This window comes from Microcaecilia unicolor, chromosome 2, assembly GCF_901765095.1.
Source record: "Microcaecilia unicolor chromosome 2, aMicUni1.1, whole genome shotgun sequence".
In the NCBI taxonomy this organism is placed as follows: domain Eukaryota; kingdom Metazoa; phylum Chordata; class Amphibia; order Gymnophiona; family Siphonopidae; genus Microcaecilia; species Microcaecilia unicolor.
The window spans coordinates 126,350,754-126,373,692 of record NC_044032.1 but is presented as its reverse complement, the minus strand read 5'-3'; the positions used below and the strand labels follow the sequence as shown (position 1 = coordinate 126,373,692).

The 22,939-nt window shown below is 41.5% G+C and overlaps 1 protein-coding gene across 1 annotated transcript; it reads left to right on the top strand.

Annotated features, from left to right (window-relative positions):
- BTF3 (basic transcription factor 3) lies at positions 1-20,351 on the top strand. Its single transcript, XM_030193294.1, has 6 exons — positions 1-112; positions 7,496-7,564; positions 13,095-13,208; positions 13,473-13,674; positions 18,079-18,135; positions 20,013-20,351. Exons 2-6 carry the CDS (start codon positions 7,496-7,498, stop codon positions 20,057-20,059), a joined length of 489 nt encoding a protein of 162 aa, XP_030049154.1. The 5' UTR covers positions 1-112; the 3' UTR covers positions 20,060-20,351.
- Positions 20,352-22,939: the final 2,588 nt, after the last annotated feature.

Sequence of the window (22,939 nt, the reverse complement as noted above, 5' to 3'; positions counted from 1 at the left end):
TGGCCTCTCCCTTTGGCTGCCATCTTCGGCTTGCATGAAGGTGCTTCCCTGTTGGGGGTTGGTGTACAGCTTTTAAGCCCGTGCCTCGCTGGTTTCTCCCCACTGCTGGAAGGTAAGAACTGGGACTGTGGAAAGAGTGAGGCTCGGGTCTCGCTTTGTAGCTGCCGCGGGGCTTGTAGTTAATTCTGTGGGCGTTGTGTGAACCTACCGGCACCTTTTGTCACGCGCTGCAGGAGGTGTGGGACCCACTGCCCGTATAGCTTGTCTCTTACTCCCTTGCGATTCTTATGATTAGTCTGTGGCCCTGCTCCGTACGAAAACAGTACGCTAGGTTGTTGAATCTATGGTGAGACTTTGCTGTTATGCCTTTATTGGGGGACTTCGGCTAACCACCCCACAGAAGTAACAATCAGAAAATAAAATCGAAGGGTGACCAACTGACGTAAGTCTGGCTTTTCACCTTATTTTATTGAAGAATTTTAATTCTGTAAAAGCAGGAGACTGTTCCCACGATTGGAAGGGAAGCCTGCTTGTATAGGAATCGTGGTGAAGTCAGATGAGCGTAGCTAGTTTTAAGGCCCTTTGGTAATAGAAATGTTGGCTGTCTGAATTCAACATTTTTGTGTTACATTATTTATTTTTTTATTTGTTATGCTCACACTTTTTCAGTAGTAGCTCAGGGTGAGTTACATGCACGTACACTGGGTATTTCCCAGTCTGGAGACCAGTGCACTAACCACTACACCATATCTGCAAAACTTAAAAAAAAAAAACCCTTTCCAGTGAAATACCCTTTCTTTCTTCTTTCACTATACAGTATTCCTCTCCCCCAAATACTTTATCTTTTTCCGTAAGCTATAGCAAACACTTTAATTTTTTTTTTTTATTTTATTTATTAATATAAGTCATTATTTCACAACAAATTATGAATATGCAATAGGCATTAACAAGAGGAAATAGAAAAGGAATGACATTTAAGGCCTGTTCGTCCACAAATTAAGAAACATTGGTTCCAAGAATCAAGTAATATAAATAACAAAGGCAATAAGAAAAAAAAAAAAAAATAATCCCCACCAGTTGCTACCTCGGGGTTGCTGATCCCAGCCTGCTATTTTATGGAGGGCATACAACATTCATATCTACTCTAGCATCAAGAAATTCTTTTAACTGTTTAGGGTCAACAAATTGAAACTGTTTGCCCTCAAGCATTAAATTACATATACAAGGAAATCGTAATACAAAATTTATTCCCAATGCCAACGCTCTAGGACGCAGTTCCAAAAAGGCCCTGCGTCTAGCTTGAGTAGGCCTTGAGAGGTCAGGAAAAACACGAACCTTTGAGCCCATAAACAAGTTTTCTAAATGTCTTAAGGAAAGTCTTAATATTGCATTACGGTCAGGCTCCAAGACAAAAGTAACAAGCATAGTAGACCTCTGGGTAATAATCTCCAGTGAGCTCTCGAGGAATGAAGTTAAATTCATTCCATCCCCCACCACTGGGAGGTTTCCATCACCCCCCTGTGGGTTCCAGATGTAATAGGCCCGTGTTATGGGGGGCAACGAATCCTTGTCCATTCCAAGAATGTCCACCATATATTTCTTGACCATTTCAACAGGTGAAATTAGAGGAGACTTAGGGAAATTTAGGAACCTAAGGTTAAGTCTCCGAATCTGATTCTCCAGGTATTCTGTTCGTTTATGAAGAAAAGTATTGTCCTTAACCAAAACAGTCTCTAAAGTTCCCATCTCTTGTAATTTAGTATTCAAATTTTCCAATTTCGAGGCCTGCTGCGCAGATACCTGTGCTTGGAGTAGCGCAGCTTCAGAAATAATTCTTATATTTTCAGTGTTCTCTTTTAATGTAGGTTGCATAGAGATTTGAATATTATGTACCATGTCCCATAGTGACTCTAATGTCACAATTGCAGGTCTAACCACGCCAGAAATTCCAGGAAGGGGTTGAATTTGAGCACCAACTTGAGATAGTTTAGAAACAATTTCTAAGGGAAGTACCTGTATAGCTGATTGAAAAAGTGCTTCTTTCGGTTGGGGTTCATATTCTATCGCCGCAGACCTTCCCTCGAGCAGGTTGGGCTGAACGCCTACATTCTCCGTCCCTGCTTGGGCTGCCAGCAATTCCCTTCCGGGTTGAGGCGGAGCAATGCGCTCTACAGGGCTCAAGGAAGCCCCGTTGGCGCTCTCAATCGACGCCGATGCGTCGAGAGCGGCAGAGGGGGTCGAAGCTCCCCGAGGACCCGGTAGCTGCTTTGGAAACTGGAGAGTCGTCTGCCGTAACGCCGAGGACGTCTCAGGAGCCGAGGAACGCTCCTTAACTTTCCCCCTCCGTTTCCCCATCAAGGAGGCCACAGAAGCAGCGAAACCAGCAGAAAACAACGGAGTCACCTCAGCAGCTGACACAGGTGCGTCCGGTCAAAGCGCCATCTTGGAACCCCCCCGCAAACACTTTCATTTGAATATTGATTGGCAGTCCTTGTCACATACAAATTGTATTTGTTGGTCTCTGGAGTATTTACCAGCACCTGCTGCTTTCTGTATTAAGAACTTAAGTGGTGCCATACTGGGACAGACAGAATCAAGCCCAGTGTCCTGTTTCCAACAGTGGCCAATCCAGGTCACATGTACCTGGCAAGATCTCAGAATGGTAAAATAGATTTTATGATGTTTATTCTAGAAATGAGCATTGTATTTTCCCAGGTCTATCTTAACTACTTAGCTTCATTGTATGCCCCTATTCCTAGTATTTTTGGGAAGAGTAAACAAGCGATTCACGTCTACTTGTTCTACTTCTTACTGTCCTGAATGTGAGCCCTTGGACTGTCGTGAAGGCCCTGACTTGAAGACCAGGAAATCCCAGGTGACTGTGGATGAGTCACAGAGAAGCCAGTGAAGAGCTGAGCTGGAGCAAGGACTCGGGCTCACTGGCCACAGCAAACAGGCATCGTGGAACTGGATCGAGAACATGAAATGCTAGAGACGCCCATATATTCCTATAGGCATCTTTAGCATTTAGTATGTGCTAATAACACTCGCATGAAAGACCCTCTTAGTGATGTGGTTAGGGTTGGTCAAGTACTTAAGTAGAAATAAATGTACTTAAAGGGTACAGTGAACACATTTAAAATTTTGCTGTATATAATTTTGAGTAAAAAGTGTCAATTAATGCAACTATTGTTTAATTTATCCCAACAACATTATTGCTGTACAGTTCAATCCATTTTCCTTTTAGCTGCGCTAGCAATTCCCACATGTCAAATGTGATGCAGCCCATTCAAATTGTTTAGTTAATGAAGCCCTAAATGTTTGAAATGACATGTCACTCTTGGAAGTGTGCTTGTAAGTCTTTAATCCAGCACAGCTAAAAAGATGTTCAACTGCACTATCAGTGCATTATTCAGTCTGATAAAAAGCTCTTCTAAATGAGGCCAGGTTGCAGTATTACTGATGTCTTTTGACTGGGTCTGCAGGTTTTGATCAATTGAATTGACACACTTGACTTCAGTATAGAAAAGAATACTTTTATCATTGTTATTATCTGCATTAGTAGTGCCGTGCAATTCATCACTTGCATCTTTATCTTTATCATAGTCATGCTGTCCCATTAGAAGGCTTTCACAAAGTTGGACTCGTTGTCTTCTGTTGAATATCTTTGAGAACTAATAGCAAGAACATCAAATGTAGGAACCCTTCAGTCTCAAGGCTAGACAAGCAGACTTCTCCTAAAGACTTCCAATGCTGTGGCCAGCCACCTCAATAACTAATACTACTACATATCATTTCTAGAGCGCTACTAGGGTTACCCAGCGCTGTACAAATTAAGGAAGGACGGTCCCTGCTCAAAGGAGCTTACAATCTAAAGGACGAAATGTCAAGTTGGGGCAGTCTAGATTTCCTGAGTAGAGGTGTAGTGGTTAGGTGCCGAAGGCGACATTGAAGAGGTGGGTTTTGAGCAATGATTTGAAGATGGGCAGGGAGGGGGCCTGACGTATGGGCTCAGGGAGTTTGTTCCACGCATGGGGTGAGGCGAGGCAGAAAGGGCGGAGCCTAGAGTTGGCGGTGGTGGAGAAGGGTACTGAAAGGAGGGATTTGTCTTGAGAGCGGAGGTTACGGGTAGGAACGTAAGGGGAGATGAGGGTTGAGAGGTAAGGAGGGGCTGCAGATCAAGTGCATTTGTAGGTTAGTAGCAGAAGCTTGAACTGTATGCGGTACCTGATTGGAAGCCAGTGAAGTGACTTGAGGAGAGGGGTGATATGAGTATATCGGTCCAGGCGGAAGATAAGACGAGCAGCAGAGTTCTGAACGGACTGAAGGGGGGATAGATGGCTAAGTGGGAGACCAGTGAGGAGTAGGTTGCAGTAGTCAAGGCGAGAGGTAATGAGAGAGTGGATGAGAGTTCGGGTGGTGTGCTCAGAGAGGAAAGGGCGAACTTTGCTAATGTTATAGAGGAAGAAGCGACAGGGATCTTTCCATGGGATGTTGTGATAGATACACATGTCCACTACCAGCTTCATCTCCATAAATTTCTTTTTGGCTGGAAACCAGTAACCAGTTCAACAATCACAGGCAACTCCACTGTTCTTATAGGCTATGTTCATTTAACAGCAACATTTAAGATGAGACAATCCACTATTTACATGATGTTTGCAATAACAAAATCCTGTTCTCATTTATATCTTGTTTCTGCTTTTACGTTTTGCTTTAAACTGCAAGCATCAGATGTAACTGTGTAAAAGTAGTAAAAACTGATGAAATATTTTACTTCAGTAAAAGTAACAAATGTTCTGTACTTCTTCACAAATAAGTGACAAAACATTTACTTGAGTACAGTAACTAGTTACATTTACTTCAGTGTTTCCTGAAGAAAATCCTAGAGAAGGACCGTGGTCGGGTGCCAGGAAAGTTGGGAATGGAGTGAGTATTGTGCCGTTCACGGAGGAAAGCGTTTATAAACTGCTTGAGAATCTGAAGGTGGACAAAGATATGGGGCCGGATGGGATACATCCCAGGATACTGAGGGAGTTCAGAGGAGTCCTAGCGGGACTTCAAAGATTTAATAAATCTTTAGAGACAGGAGAGGTTGTACTGGATTGGAGACGAGCGGATGTGGTCCCTCTTCACAAAAGTGGAGACATTGAAGAAGTGGGAAAGTACGGGCTGGTAAGTCTCACGTCAGTGGTAGGAAAAATAATAGTCGCTGCTGAAAGAAAGGATAGTGAACTTTCTAGAAGCAAGCAGGTTATAGGACCCGAGGCAACATGGCTTTACCAAAGGAAAATCCTGCCAAACTAATCTTATTGACTTCTTTGACTGGGTGACCAAGATAAGTGCATGTGTATTAACTGACTATATTATTAGCAGTATTGGCTACTGGTTACACTTATATCACATTTAGTAGAAGGTGAATTAAGGATTAGTATCACCTGAACCAGCATAAACGTATATAAAAAGAATCACCTGATGAACAAAATGCTGAACCACCAGGCTTGATATCACTTGCAGTAATGAGTGGAAATTCTGAGAGTATTCTTAAAAAATTTGAACATAACACTAATACTTTTTGGGTAGCCTTTGCTGTGACTATTGAATTTTGGTAACTTTTTGTCCTGGTTTGGTTGTGATAGGATAGAGTTCATGAAGCACTGCCACATTAGGGAGTCGTACAACGGAAGAGTTGAGTAATGTTCATTACGTACTTGAGTTTTGTTGTGTAGCAGAGTTCAGGCATTTAGTTGGGTCGGTAGGGTATGCCTTTTGGAACAGGTTAGTCTTTAGTGATTTCCGGAAGTTTAGGTAGTTGTACGTCGTTTTCAAGGCTGTTGGTAATGCATTCCATAATTGTGTGCTTATGTAGGAGAAACTGGATGCGTAGATTGATTTGTATTTAAGACCTTTGCAGCTTGGGTAGTGCAGATTTAGAAATGTTCGTGTTGATTCGGATATGTTTCTGGTTGATAAGTCGATCAGGTCTGTCATGTATCCTGGGGCTTCACCATAGATGATTTTGTGAACCAGGGTGCAGATTTTGAAAGCAATGCGTTCTTTGGGAGCTAGTGTAGCTTTTCGCGGAGGGGTTTTGCGCTTCAAATTGCGTTTTTCCAAATATAAGCCTAGCTGCCGTATTTTATGTGGTCTGAAGTTTCTTTAAGGTTTGATCTTTGCATCCCGCATTAATAATGTGGCTGCTCTTAACCGTCATCTACTTTTGCAAGGCACTATATCTCCTTTTACGCATCCCACCTGTCCTTTCTCCCCCTCTTGCATCTTCCCTCTTTTTTTATTTATTTTCACCTTCTCCTTGCACAGATGAGAATTATTTCTCAGACTACATTCTCTGCCTTCCTGGACTTGACTTGGAAAGTTTGAATCCTGTGGGACACCATAGTGCAGCCTAGGTCAAACCCTGTCTGCTTTTCAGCATCAGGGAGAGGAGGATGTGGCCTAAAGCACTGCTGTCTGATCAGTGTGTTCACTGAGTGGGATTAAGAAGAGTGTAACATGCATACTTTTTTGAGCCAGCCTAAACACAGCTGCTGTGGGAATTTGAGTTGTAGCTGTCCAGCTAAAGATGCAGAATTGGGAGGGATTAGTTTGGACCCTGCTTTTTGGTTTCACCTGGCATAATGACCAAAATAGAATAATCCCACCAGAATTCTACACACAAATATTACAAATTTGGCAAACTGTTAAAAAAAACCAAACACACATACAAACAAAACTCTTGTCCATATAAAACCTTATTCTCTGAGTAAAAAATGGTTTTAAGATGCCGTACAGAAAGTTTTTATCAAAGATACAGAACTACCCCATTATAAGTCCCGTCTTGTCATCCACCCACAGGCTCAAATCTTTCCCCATATCTTTCCTTCCATCCCCTAGCAAATCCCAATTTATGCTCTCAGGTTGTACCCTGTTACTGCTTCTCAAGCTTCCTGTTCTGCTATTGCAATTCCTTGCTTTTAGCCTACATGACCAATACTACCTCTTTTCTTCCTCCTGGCAGTGTTGAGCCCAAATGCTGATGGGTTTTTCTTCCTCACTGCTGATATCATCTCTTGATCCACTTACCTAAATTCTGCAGTACACCTGCAGAATTCTGTATGGGAGGGGAAATTGTATAGAAGTTCTCCTCAAACTCTTCCACCAAACAGTAAAAGGAGTATTGCCTCTAGTCCTGTAGGCATGGTACAGTTTACAGCACTTACTATCTTTGCCACGGAAGATTTCATACATCCTTCGTACTACATTTTGCAAACACGTTTCTGTACAGTGTGAGTAGTTGAAAAGATAAGGGTATGTAACTTAAATGACCTGGCTCTTTTTGTTTTGTTTCTTTTTTTTTCTTACCTATTTTGGCTAACACATTTACTAGTTCCTTAATTGAGGTTGAATGCCTGAAGTTTCATAAACCACAAAACGGCATTAGACAGTATAAATCTTGAGTGAAGAGGTGATTGATAATATTATTGTTTTAATTTAGATGAAAGAAACCATCATGAATCAAGAAAAATTAGCCAAGCTTCAGGCTCAAGTTCGCATTGGTGGCAAGGTGAGTTGTGTGTGTGTGGGAGGGTTTTTTATTATTATGATGATGATCATTTTTAGCCTATTTTTGTGAAGGAATAAAAGTAAATTTATAAGATCTCGATTTGTGTCCCCTACAATAGCTTTTGTTTGGTGTCCTATTTACAACAAAATGTCAAGAAATGTCAGGGCTCCAAGATTATGCTTCACAAAAGATTCCCCAGAGGCAGAGAAATGTCCTTCAAAATAATTTTGAAAATGAAACAGCAGGGAGGGGAGGGTGGAAACCTGTTCAAAAATGGTCCAGTCAGGAGTTCCTTCCATAAAGGCAAGGTCATTTCTGTGGGGAGAAGCAGTTCCAGCTCCTGCAGCACACAAACTCCTGTTATTATGTAGGCCCTTTTAAGCTAAGGCTTGACAAATCCTAGGAACCAGGCCACAACAACTAGTTTGGACCCGGTGCCTTGGTTTTGCAGTCTGAACACATGGGCCACTCCACTGGGGCTGCAGAAAGCAGGCAAAATAAGTACAAAGCTGTCTATATTCTTCATCCTCCTCTACCCCTGGCTGCAGCACCTCTGATACAGCACAGTCCCCAGCCAGCATTAATTACAGGAGGAAGAAAAGGAGAGGGACTGCATGTCGGGTAGAGAGCTGCACAGGAATGGGGTTACTGGGAATCCTGTGGGGATCCCTCTCTAGGTCCATGGGACTCCCGCGGGGATCCCTTCCAGCTCATGGGGGGCACTACAGGGATGGACGCAAATTTTTCTGGGTTCCTACGGAAGTGTAGTGTCGGGCCAGCCTTCCTATCCTTTCCTTGTGTTTTTAAGCTAGCATAGCAATTATAATAGCCCTAAAAATACTAATGGATATATGGTTGATAGCATTGAAATCCCCATAAGCACTGAGAGGGGAAGTTATCAACATGGGCTACTGTTAGGTTGTGTTACTTTACTACAAGTAGAGTTATTTTAATACAGGGGATGGAGGAGATTACATGCGGGTACGGGTGAAATTTCTGTCCCCGTGTAACTCTCTAATGTCGGGCCATAGCTGCCTCTTCTGCTTCAGTGCTGAATGAAAAATTTGAACTGTGTGGTATAAATTTTACATTTGGCACCAAAGTGGCAGAGGAGAACACATCCTACAGAGCAGCCACTCTCTTTTCCTTCTTGTGATCTACACAGTGGGGTTGGGATGGAGAGGGAGCGAGAGCTTGAATGTTTGTGAAAGGCCGAGTGGAGAAGGAGCTTGGGTGGTGGTGGGGGGGGGGGGGGGTGGTGAGCTGGGTGTGGCTTTGAACACAGCAGTAGGCTGTCCCACTGGAGATCAAGGGCATCAAAGATAGCCCAAAATGGGCAAAAATGCTTTTTATACCAACTTTGAACGCTTATAATTTTTCAACCACTTGAAGGAAATTGCTGTAAATTTGAATGCCTCATTACAGCCGTGCATTTAGTACACCTACCAAAAATCAACCTGAAAGGCCAACTAGTTTAGAAACTACAGCAGCCTCAACATCGCTGTAAATTGATTTTTGCCGTTTGTTTGGCAAAGTTTGAGCCTAAACCATTCAAAAAGTAAGAGGACTAGGAACATGGGGTTTTGCCAGTTCATTAAGCCCTAAAAGTAGTGCAGGTTCTCCAAATATCCCCCTTGTACTACTAAAACTTCCAGTTTTACAGCTTCTGGAAGTTGGCCCAAAATGTCATTTTTGCTCAGGCGACATTTTGCAACCCTTTACTTGAGGTCCCCTAGAACCTCCAATTTTCAGTCTTTTGAACTAAAATTTTGCACAGCTTAGTTTTTTTATCATAAAGAAACTATGTACCAAATTTCATCAAAATCTGAGATGGTGAGGTGGGGACGAACTTTAAAATTGGTCCACTTGACACGGAATGACTCCATACCAATTTGGCCCCCGCACCAGAAGTTTCTAAGGTTTGCTGTGTTGGGAAAACATTTCCAGTTCCAGGCCTTGCCTTTTGGCTCACCACAGCTCCCCGAACCTTTTCGAAGGTAATGGTGGTAGTAGCTGCTTTACTCAGGCGAGAAGGTATCAGGGTTCACCCGTACCTAGACGACTGGCTCATCAGAGCAGACTCTGTAACAGAAAGCTATCAAGCTACAGCCAGAGTGGTCTCAGTACTTCAATCTCTAGGCTGGGTCGTCAATATGGCCAAAAGTCACCTGACCCCCTCGCAATCTCTAGAATATTTGGGGGCCAGGTTCGACACAGACTCGGGCTATGTATACCTACCCGAGCTAAGGCGGTGCAAGCTTCAGAATCAGGTCCGTCTGCTCCTGAGGATGCCCCGCCCGCGAGCTTGGGACATTGTCTAGCTGCTGGGATGGATGACAGCCACATTGGAAGTGGTGCCCTGGGCGAGAGTGCACCTGAGACCTCTACAGTATTCCCTACTTCAAAGATGGTCTCCAGTTTCTCAGGATTATCAATGCAGACTTTCTTGGCTCCCTGCGGCTTGACTCAGCATGGAGTGGTGGCTCTCAGACAGCATGCTGCGGCGAGGAATGCCGCTGGCGCTCCCCGATTGGTGTCTAGTAGTGACATGCCAGCCTGAAGGGCTGGGGCGCACATTGCAAGGGGAAGCATGCCCAGGGTCTATGGACACCAAAGGAGTCAGAGTGGTCCATCAACCGCCTGGAGTTGAAAGCGGTGTTTCAGGCGCTTCTGGCCTTTCAAGTGACCCTGGAAGGATTGGCTGTCAGAGTGATGTCGGACAGCAGTGGCCTACATAAATCGACAAGGCGGCACTCAGTGCAGAGCACTGGCCGCGCAGGCCGAACAGATTTGCCACTGGGCCGAGCTGCATCTTCAGTTTCTGTCGGCAGCTCACATTGCAGGTCAGAGCAACGTGTAAGCCGATTATCTAAGCAGGCATCAGATCGATCCAGCAGAATGCGAACTAGCAGACGAAGTATTCCTGCAGATATGTGCCAAATGGGGCAAGCCCATGATGGATCTTATGGCGACAAGTTCAAATGCCAAAGTCCCGTGCTTCTTCAGCAGACGGAGAGATCCTCGCTCGGCAGGGTTGGATGCCTTGACTCAGCCCTGGCCTCCAGGCCTACTATATGTGTTCCCTCCGTGGCCCTTGATAGGGCGCGTGCTCCTGCGGATTCGGCTGCACCCAGGAGAAGTGGTCCTCATTGCCCCGGATTGGCCCAGGAGGCCTTGGTATGCGGACTTCTGACAGATGCTAGTGGAGGCTCCCCTTCCTTTACCTCTGGTACCGAACCTGTTGTCACAGGGCCCGGTAGCCATGGAGGACGCCTGCCGCTTTGGTCTTATGTCATGGCGATTGAGAGGACGCAATTGAGGGACAAAGGCTATTCAAACACAGTCATTTCCACTCTCCTTCAGGCCCGCAAGCGTTCCACTTCCGTGGCTTATGCCAGGATGTGGCGCCAGTTTGAGTCTTGGTGTGCTTCAAAAGCGATCACACCCATGCGGGCTCCTGTCTCGCCGATTCTGGACTTTTTGCAGGATGGTGTACAAATAGGCTTGGCCTATAATTCCCTGCGGGTGCAAGTGGCAGCGTTGGCCTCCCTTCATGGTAAGGTTGAAGGCGTGTCTTTAGCTGCTCATCCAGATGTGGCACGGTTTCTTAGTGGGGTGCTTCGGCTCCAGCCTTTCGTGCGAGCACCCTGTCCAGCTTGGAACCTGGGGCTAGTTTTGAAGGCCCTGCAGGCTTCTCCTTTTGAGCCACTTCGGCGAGCATCGGAGAAAGATTTGACACTAAAGGCCGTTTTTCTTGTGGCCATTACTTCGGCGAGATGGGTGTCAGAGCTCCAGGCACTGTCCTGTGGAGACCCATTTCTGCAATTCTCAGAGTCCGGGGTCACAGTTTGGACCGTGCCTTCCTTCATGCCTAAGGTGGTTTCAGCGTTTCACCTGAACCAGCCTATTTTCTTGCCCTCCTTTGATAAGGAGGAGTTTCCAGAATCTTTTGGGCAGTTGCACCTGTTGGATGTGCGCAGGACTCTGCTGCAGTATCTGTGAGTTACTATCTCTTTCAGGATCTATGATCATCTGTTTGTTTTGCTATCAGGTCCTCGCAGAGGGTCTCCAGCGTCTAAAGCCACTATTGCCCGCTGGCTCAAAGAAACTATCTTTTCAGCTTATCTGCTTGCCGGCCGGTCTCCGCCTGTAGCCTTTAAGGCGCATTCTACCAGAGCGATTTCTTCCTCTTGGGCTGAAACTGGAGCACTCTCTCGTCAAGAGATATGCAGTGCAGCAACATGGGCTTCTAAGCTCTCTTTTGCCCGACATTACAGGCTGGATGTGGCTGCTAGGAGGGATGCGCGTTTTGGAGCACAAGTGCTAGCGCGTGGTGTGACCTGTTCCCACCCTATATAGGGATTGCTTTGTTACATCCCATACATAATGGCTTCATCTGCTTGATGACAAGGAAGGGAAAATTAGGTTCTTACCTTGGTAATTTTCTTTCCTTTAGTCATAGCAGATGAAGCCATGAGCCCTCCCTGTATGATTGTCTGTATGCTGTGAATCTGTTTCAGGTTCTGTTCTTGTTTCCTGAAGTTCTTTCCTTGGGAGAAAGTTGGAAAACAGGATTCATGTTCACTTATAGGAGGATGAGTCCATTCCCTCCAGTTTATGTTTTGGAGGATGAGTTTATTCCCTCCAGGAGGCTGTGTGTATCCCCTCCAGTTATACAATAAGGAGGACGAGTTTATTCCCTCCAGGAGGATATGTTCATTCCCTCCTTTTGAGTTCATGCCCTTGTTAAGGGGCCATCGTTCGCTGTGAGGAAAGTTCATGTTATTCCCATTGCGGTTTGCCATACTGCTTTGGAAGCTTCAAATACTGAAGAGGCAGTGGAGCTGGCTGGCCATGAGGCACTGTGAAAAGTTGAGTGCTCTCTATCTCCCTCTGCTGGTTGATGGACACAACCCATACGTAATGGCTTCATCTGCTATGACTAAAGGAAAGAAAATTGCCAAGGTAAGAACCTAATTTTCCCATACAACACACACATACACACTCTTGCCTTTAATTTTGAAACTGGAGTTGGTAGTCGGTGGACTTTTACCAACTCTGACTTCATAGGCCTGTATATAAGTACTCCTAGTCAAATGACCTGTTTATTTGAAGCCTATAAAATACATGTGTCTCCATTCTTGTCTTGATTTGTTTCAGAGAAGATTAAACTCTCTCTTTCTGAGGTTCTCCCCTCCCCCTTTTTTTTTCTATTAAATTTAGCATTTGCTTTTTGCATTTGCTGGATTTGTCAGTTAATCATTTATTTGTATTTACCTCTACAAACAGCATTTAAGGATTTGTAGAGAATTTGTGATTGACCATTTAATTGCTTGGGGGCACACTGAAAGTGATCTGATCAATCTCAAAACTCTTCAAGTGCGCTATGCGTTTTGTTCTTTGTAAGTGATAACATGCTTCATTTTGGTATAGTTATAAGTCCTTGATATTCATGTAATTATTGTTTCCTTCTTAGGCAATGTGCATTCTGAATTCTGTAACCAAAAAGTGGCCTTTCTGTGTTGTTTAGGGTACTGCCCGTAGAAAGAAGAAGGTTGTCCACAGAACAGCTACAGCAGATGACAAGAAGCTTCAGTTCTCCCTAAAGAAATTGGGTGTCAATAATATTTCTGGAATTGAAGAGGTAGGAAGCTTCTTCTGTAGTGAAAGGAAATAGAAATGGAGAAGATACTGATTGAGGGACCCTAATGGCCCACTCAAACATTAATTTAGGTTTCTTTTGCTGACATATACAAAGTTATTCTCAAGTTATTTGCTAGTTATGTGTTTCAGATAGTATCTGTTAAGAAAGGAGTGCAATATCACCTTATGTGAAGGTTTGCTCTTAAAATTTTTGTTTTCTTTGAAAATCTAGTCTGTGTAAAAGCTTTTGCAATTATTTTTGCAGGTCAATATGTTTACTAACCAAGGAACAGTCATCCATTTCAACAATCCTAAAGTGCAGGCTTCCTTGGCTGCCAACACATTCACTATCACAGGACATGCAGAGACAAAACAGCTGACGGAAATGCTGCCCAGTATCTTGAATCAGCTTGGAGCTGATAGTCTGACCAGCTTAAGGAGACTGGCAGAGGCACTGCCCAAACAAAGTGAGTAATAAAGTCTTATGTGAGTGACAAGTGACTGGGAGATTTCCCCAATCAGTAATAGTATTATATAGGCAGGACTCCCAGTTTGGGTACTCCATCCATTTGCTGTGTTAAGGGATATAAATCTAAGCGGCAATGTAAACTTTGAAATTATCAGGACATTTATAAGTAGGATATATGTTGAGATATGCAACATAGAAAGTGAAGATATAGACCACATGGCTTATCCAGTCTGCCCATCCATGCCATCTACTATCCCTTCCTCTTCCATAATGGTACTATGCACTTGTCCCAAGCTTTCTTGAGTGTCTTCATCTCCTCCAACAGAGTCTGTTCAACAAATTAATCACCCTTTCTTTGATGAAGTATTTCTTTAGATTATTCCCGAGTCTGTCCCCTTTTACCTTCATCCTCATTCCAGAGCTTTCTTACAATTGAAAGATTTGCCTCGTGTGCATTTATGTAACATAAGTATTCAAATTTCTCTATCATATCTCCCCCCCCCCCCCCCTTTCTTTCTCCCTGCCTTTTTTACAAAGGGCTCTTAGCCATGCTAGCAATTCCGGTACGGCAAATGCAAAGAAACCCATAGGAACTGAATGGGCTTCATTTCATTTGCTGCTTGAGAATTGCTAGTATGGCTTTGTAAAAGGAGCCTAAAGTATACATATTGAGATATTTTGAGTCTGTCCTCATACGCTTCATGACAAACATCAATGACCATTTTAGTAGCCACCTTCTGGAGGACTGCATCCTGTTTCTCTCTTTTTGAAAGTGCAGTCAAAATTGTGTATAGTATTCTAAATGAGGTCTCGCCAGAAACTTAAGAGAGTGATAGGGAGAATAGATGGGCAGACTGGATTGGCCATATGGCAGTGGTTTCCAAACCTGATCTGGAGGCACCCCAGCCAGTCAGGTTTTCAGGATATCCACAGTGAATATTAATCACAATTACAATCTAGGTCTCAACTCTATAATTAGTTACACATTATATTACAAATTACTCACTAGTAACTGTTTAACATTTTAAAATATATTTCTTTATTAATAGATCAATACAATTATCCTAAAATAAAATCCATTCCCTTAACCCATAGTTATTAACCAATCCATACACCAATACATTTAAAACCAAACAATTCTCCACAATACTCTTTCAATACACATTCAAATAGCATATATCTGGCAATCTTTTACATCAATGTGTGATCATAGCTCTTTAGTCATGTGTTAATCCACTGCTCCAGAGTCTCCCACAAGATTCAGCCTTGCTTCAAATCAGACTCATTGAATCACCAACTTGTAAAATAGTTCTGTCCTTTTTTCCAACAAACCGTTGTAACGTTAGTGATAAATCTTGAACAACCATTGATGATGTCAGTCAGCAACATCCAAAACTGTCCATTTTCACTATTAGCAGTATCATATGTTCCAGATATATATATTTTTTGAAAATGTTGTTACATTTGTATTAGAGTTTCAATCTCTCCTGTTCTTATAGTATTCCACCATATGACCAGGACCCAACATGCTCATGTTTCGCTATAAAAGCGTCATCAGGGGTCTTGAATTTGGCTCATCCAGGTGGTGGGGTAGTCAAATACCAGCGATGCGGTGGTGAGCCAGAACTGCTCTCCCAAACGCATGTTTGGCTCACCACCGCATCGCTGGTATTTGACTACCCCACCACCTGGATGAGCCAAATTCAAGACCCCTGATGACGCTTTTATAGCTAAACATGAGCATGTTGGGTCCTGGTCATATGGTGGCATACTATAAGAACAGGAGAGATTGAAACTCTAATACAAATGTAACAACATTTTCAAAAAATATATATATCTGGAACATATGATACTGCTAATAGTGAAAATGGACAGTTTTGGATGTTGCTGACTGACATCATCAATGGTTGTTCAAGATTTATCACTAACGTTACAACGGTTTGTTGGAAAAAAGGACAGAACTATTTTACAAGTTGGTGATTCAATGAGTCTGATTTGAAGCAAGGCTGAATCTTGTGGGAGACTCTGGAGCAGTGGATTAACACATGACTAAAGAGCTATGATCACACATTGATGTAAAAGATTGCCAGATATATGCTATTTGAATGTGTATTGAAAGAGTATTGTGGAGAATTGTTTGGTTTTAAATGTATTGGTGTATGGATTGGTTAATAACTATGGGTTAAGGGAATGGATTTTATTTTAGGATAATTGTATTGATCTATTAATAAAGAAATATATTTTAAAATGTTAAACAGTTACTAGTGAGTAATCAGTGAATATTAATGAGAGATTTGCTTACTAAGGCGAGAGTGCATGCAAATTTCTGTTGCAGATATCCTGAAAACCTGACTGGCTGGGGTGTCTCCAAGACAAAGTATGGCAGTGGTTTCCAAACTTGATCTGCCTACATTTTTCTATGTCTATACAGAGGCATTATCAGCTTCCCTTAGCTTTCCCAGATATTGTTGCATGAACTTTTTTTTTTCAGTTACTACTTTGGAGAACCAAAGTAGCCTTCCTTTTCTTTTATTTACTTTCCTTACAAAAAGTTTGTTGCCCTTAAAATGGCACCTTCAGTTTTGCCCACTGCTTTCTTATATGTCCCAGATGTTAGAGCAACTCCTTGAGGTAGTCCCCATGTCAACAAAATTTAGTGTGTGTGGGTTTTTTTTTTTAATTTTGTTACATCTATAACCTTCACTTTTGAATGAACCTTTTCCTTGCCTGTCTTAGTATTGAACCACACCATTCATTGATCACTTGATGCCAGATGATCCGCCCACTAAGTCTGGTATTGCCTCATCCTGCATGAGTTCCATGACCAACTGCTAGAACAGCTCCCCTTGTAGAGAATACAGGATATTGCTGCTTCTGGAACACCCTGCAGAGGAGATATCCCAATCAACATCTGGCATATTAACATCGCCTATTAGTAATATTATTAAAAAAAATCTTTAAGTCAAGGACAAAGTGCAGTAATCATTCAGTTAAATCTGTCAAGTGCATTTGATCTAGTAGATAATGATCTTGTTAACAATTCTCAGTGGTTTTGGAATCCAGGGTGTAGTATTGACCTTGTTTCAAGATTATTATTATTTTTATCCAATCGATTTTATAGACTGAAAAGTTGTTTTTTGTTTGGTTCTTGGAGGGCCTTCTGTGGTGGTCCACAGGGCTCGCCATTATCCCCTACATTGTTTAATCTTTTGATTCAGTCTTTAGGAGTAGCTCTGGAAAAGCTTAATGTGAAATTTATTTATTCAGAGGATATTACTGTATTGTATCCAGTTTCAAAAAACTGGCCTACAACTCTTAAACGGCATTCAGAATTGTTTGATAGAAACTTGGATTTCATCTCCAACTAAAACTGAACAGTGATGGCTAATTTGTATGATTGGGTTCTAGTGACAATCTGAGGTGCCAAAGTTTTTATAATGGGGTTATTAGATTTATATTGTAATTTGTGAACAATTGTTGGTTCAGTTCTTATTTTATCTGCAGTGAACAGAGTAGAAATTTGCAGAACATAAGACTCATGTAAAGTACTTCCCCTTTCTTAGATTGTGAATGCCTACAGTTAAGTCTGTTCACTTCTCTTGTGGCCTTTATATCGCACCAGTGTAACTTTTCCCATTCCCTCTTTTCCAGATTAACACACACTGTAATTGTGTCCCTTTTAATGTAATCTTTAACATATAAATAGTTTACAAGATTTTATCTCAACTTTCTTTTACAAGATTCGATATCTCGCCTTTCTCATAAAATGAAAGTGGTTTACAATAGAAAATTTAAAAAGATAGAAACAGGAAAGGAACACCATAAAATAAAGTTCACCCACAACAAGACCAAACATTCAACCATTCAGTCTCATGGAGGAGTAGCCTAGTGGTTAGTGCAGCGGACTCTGATCCTGGGGAACTGGGTTCGATTCCCACTGCAGCTCCTTGTGACTCTGGGCAAGTCACTTAACCCTCCATTGTCCCAGGTACAAATACCTGTATATAATATGTAAACCGCTTTGAATGTAGTTGGAAAAACCACAGAAAGGCGGTGTGTAAGTCCCATTCCCTTTCCCCTAAATAAAATCTACCAAGTAATGTCTGTATATTGCAGAATTTCCCTGAGCCACTCCTCCATGCTTTCTTTCTACCATGTACTTTCTGAATTATAGCCCAGTTAGAGACCAACCGAATTTCGGTTTCAGTAATCTGTTTGGGGCCTTATTTCAGTTTTGGGCAAAAATGCTTTGGCTGGAATTGAAACTGTTAGTGCTATACATGGTAACAGCATGAAATTCCAAAAATTATTTTTGCACTCTTAATAGTGTTATTTGTGTAATATTGACTTTTAATATGATAGCTGTGGTGTTTTTTTTTTTTGTTTTGTTTTCTTCTTTCAGCAATGGATGGGAAAGCTCCACTTGCTACTGGGGATGAGGATGATGATGAAGTTCCAGGTAAAACTATAAATGGGAGAACAGAAATGTTTTGTTAGTTTGTCCCTCTGTATCCAATGATAACGGGTTACAATCAAACATACATAATAAAAACATAAAATCATCAACTTAAGCAAACAATACAATTAATGTAATATTAGTGTCAATATGCTATATATATATATCAATATTAGTCAATATATTTATATATTGCAATATTATAGTGTCAGTATGTATATATCACTCCCCCCCCCAAAAAAAAAAAAAAAACACTGGAATAAGCAAGAGAAAATTAAGTCCTAATCCTTTTCTTAAGTTCTGCTGTGTTGGTAATTTGTTGGTAATTAATTGCAAATTCAGAGGTGATGTATTTCATAGTAGTAGTCCCACAACAGAGAAAATGTGTTGCCGAGTTTGAGTCAAACCTGTTTCTGACTTGAAATATCCAATAAACATTGTTAAATTAATTCATTGACCTTAAAGCCCAAGAATGGGATTTGTTTGCTTATCTTCAGAAGTTGGCCAGTTGATACCAAAATCTGCAATAGTGTAGACATACCTGATGGTGTGGATAACATAAGGAAGTGAAGCTGGAGGAATGGTCTGGAATTTGGCATATTAGATTTAATGCAGGGTCATGCATTTCGGCTGCAAAATACCTGAGAGAACCGGTACAGTTTAGGGAGTGAAGAATTTTTGTGTACGAAAGAGAAGCTGGTCTTGGGTGTGATCATATGTGATGATCTTAAGGTGGCCAAACAGGTAGAAAAGGCAATGGCAAAAGCTAGAAGGATGCTTGGGTTAATAGGGAGAGGAATGGCCAGTAGGGAAAAGGTGATGATGCCCCTGCGACCTCATTTAGAATATCGTATACAGTTCTGGAGACCGCACCTTCAAAAAGATATAAACAGGATGGAATCGGTTCAGAGGGCAGCTACTAAAATGGTCCCTGATCTTCATCATAAAGTGCAAACTTTCACAGAGTTTGCTTTAGAGCTCATTTGTATCTAGCAAAAACTTTCACCTGTATAGGCCACTAAGGGGGCCCTTTTACCAAACTGCGGTAAAAGTGGCCTTAATGCAGCCTTACTTAGGTCATTCCTATGTGTTAAGGCCATTTTTCCCACAAGGGAAATGGCCAATTTCTTTTTTTTTTTTTTTCTTTTCTAGTTTTTCCCTATTAATGGCCACATACTAATTTTTTTCCCATTGGCACATGAGCCCCTACTGCCACCCCATTATATAGGCGATAAGGGCCCATGCGCTAATAGGTAAATACATAGCAGTGTAGCTGTGCTAACCAATTAATACAGAACATGCGTACCTTCCACCTCTAGAGCTAAACTTTTTTTTTTTTTTAAAGCGCGTGGGCGCTCACATGTCTAAAAGCTATTGCGGGACACTTGTGTGCCCCACAGTAAAACTTTTTTTGCTTTGTTAAGCACATGTTGGTGCTTTGCAGAGCTTAGTCAAAAGGTTCCCTAAGCCGTAGAAAATTACATAGGACTAGTGCATTGCCTTTTAAGTGTGCCACTGTTGTTGGGGTACTCGTGTGATTTTAAATAAAAGGAGGCTATAGAGATGAATCTTTCAGCCACTAGCCTTCATATTCTTCCATGTAAAAACAAATTTAACAAAAATGTAGATCCTTAAGTAGTGAGGGTAATTCCTCCCCCCCCCCCCCCCCCCCAATTACTGAAAGAGCTCTCTCGTTTGTTGCTGCTGTGTGTCTACACTAAAGAGATGGTGTTTCATAGGTTTAATGTACACATATACAGCTGTATGAGCAAGGCAATCTAAAGCTGAGATTCTAGGAACATACAAGTGTGAGAAAATAGTTTTTCTTGTGTTTTAAATGTGGAATAATTTTCATGCTATTAAACATTTTGTTTTCATAGATCTTGTGGAGAATTTTGATGAGGCTTCAAAAAATGAGGCATTCTGAGAAGCATGATGAGCTTGAAGACACATGAAACTTGAAACCATTGAACCGAGCTGCAGTTTTACATTGTGTGGCTGTTTTGGGGTTTGTTTTTTTGTCTTTTTGTTTGTTATATGTAATTTAGTTTGAATCTGTATTATTTTTTAAAGTCTTTGAACACTGCAGCTCACTGTTTCAGTCATTGCTTGTACAGAGAATCCACATAAACTTTGCAGTCTGATTAAACTGAACAAGCCTGGAACTAAAATTTGAAATAATAAAATGAAATAAACCATTTACTTTTGGTTGTGCTTGACCCTCTTGACTTACTAGAACATTTTTAAATTTTCTAATGTGGTTCTAGTATTTGTAAATATTTACAAGCCATACAGGCATTTGGAAACTTCTGAGTATCGAGCTTTTCAGAAGTATTCTTATAACCTTGTTGATTAATAACACTTGTATATGATTAAACACTTTGGGCCCTGTTTATTAAGCCGTGCTAACGCTAGAGACACTCAGGAATACATGGGTGTCTCTAGTGTTTAGTGCATGCTAAAAAAAACACTAGCACACCTTAGTAAACAGGTCCCCTTATTTATTTTTAAACTACTGATGAAAAAGTCATCAAGTATGCATTAGAAGTAACAGCTAAATAACTTAAAGATGAGGGATTTCTTAATCTACAAATAAACAATAAGCCTTTGTTATGTTCACTGCCTGCTTTGTTGCTTTTTGACCTAGCATGTTGCAGCAGGTGTGAAATTGGGCACAGCATTCAATATCTCTATTTGCCAGGGGAATTTAAGGTAATTGCTGCTTGATGGTGCTTTGTTGTCTATCAAATCCATGACCCTTTATTTATTTGTTGCATTTGTATCCCACATTTCCCCACCTCTTTGCAGGCTCAATGTGGCTTACGTTATGCCATAATGGCGAGCACCATTACCAGAACAAAAAATACAGAGTGGTATTGCATTAAAGTTCATAAGTGAGAGAGTATTTTAAGCAATCAGGTATAGAGAATTTATGTCCGGAATGGTGGCCTGGCATTTGAGTACCGGCACCTTTTTCGCTAGAAAAAATGCACTGATTTGAACTGTCAAAATTCACCTGATATCTCTAAGGACCTGATCCTTGTGTGTTAGGTTATATGTCCAGCTTCCTAGAAATAAGGTTTGAAACTGCTCTGTGGTCTTTTGCCTATGTTTATGTTGGAGAGCAACCAGTGTCTTCAGCTGTGAGACTGCAAGGAATCCCACCTGTAAAGGACTCTTAAAAGTAAATAATGTGGCTTTCATCCAGAAGCCAATGATTTTATTCGGGAAAGTTTTAAATCAATAACAAAAGATTAAATAGTTTTACTGTTCAGTGTGACTATCTCATGCTGATCGGGTCTTTGGCTGATAGCAGCATGTAACCAGGAAGTGCTACTGAATATCAGATCGGACTGCCTCGGCACTATCCAGCTAGAGCCAGGGCAGTCTTGAGGGCACAATAAAGGTGGAGCCAGATGTTATCTAGGCACTGCCAATGCCCAGATATCCAGTCCAGCTTGCTTGGATAGTTAAAAAGTTTTCTGGGTACTGGTGCTGACTATTGGCAATACCTGGAGAAAACTTAGGCCACTGACCAGCATTCATTAAAAAAAAAAAAAAAAAAAAAAAGACTGCTGCAGTCTGAATAATTGTTTGAATGTTTATAGTTTTACTTCCTATGATCAGAAATAAATTCACATTAGTGATGGAGCACTTAGGGATTCGGGTTTCAGTTCTAAACTCCTAAATGCAGTGATACTATTTTCTGTTCTAGATATATTTTATAAGCACATGTTTCATGATTAACTGATCTATATACTGTTAAGTAAAGTGTCTCTTCATTTACTCTGGAAGAAGGAAAACAAGCAAGTATTGGTATCATTGTGGTCATGTGAAGTCAGACTATTTGCTAAGCTTACACTAAAACATCTGGCACAGAGCACATAAGAATTCAAATTAGTCCCATCACCTTGCAGAAACAAGCCTGTGGTGGTGTCAGTAGGACAGAAGTTACAGGTAAATATTTATTTATAAAGCTGAGCTAATGTACATAAGAACCAGGTCATAAGTACCTAGCAAGATCCCAAAAGAATAAACAGATTTTATGCTCCTTATCCTTGAAATAAGTAATGGATTTTCCCAGGTCCATCTTATTAACGGACCATACACTTTCTTTTAGGAAATTATCCAAACCTTTTTTAACCCCTGCTTAAGCTAACTGCTTTTACCACATTCTCGCAGCGAATTCCAGAGTTTAATTAGTGGATAAAGAAATATTTTCTCCCATTGTTTCAAATTTACTACTTAGTAGCTTCATTGCATGCCCCCTAGTTCTTGTATTTTTGGAAAGAGTAAACAAGAGATTCACGTCTACCCATTCTATGCCATTTGGTATTTTATAGACCTCATCATCATATTCTATAAAGTGATATGTGTAAATTCTAATGCACACTTCCAAAAAAGCGGTATGGACTGGTCTGGCTTGTGTGCATTTCTAAAAGAATATGCACACTTTTAAAGAATACACTCGCTCTGGGCCTAGCTTACTTAGTTGCTGGCATATCATTTTACTTGGTATAAATTCTTGTGACGAGTTGGTGGTTCAGTGGGCCCTATTTTTATGGCACCATAAGTAGAATATAGCTCTATTTGCTTTCTTAGCTGCCACTGCACACTGCGCAGAGGGTTTCAGTATATGAAAAAATTCCCCAGCTCCACTTCAATGCCTGTTTCCAGCCTCTTCATCTCTGCTGGCATCAGTGTGGAGATTGTAAGCTCTTTGAGCAGGGACTGTCTCTCTATGTCAAGTGTTCAGCGCTGCGTGCGTCTGGTAGCGCTATATAAATGCTATTAGTAGTAGTAGAGC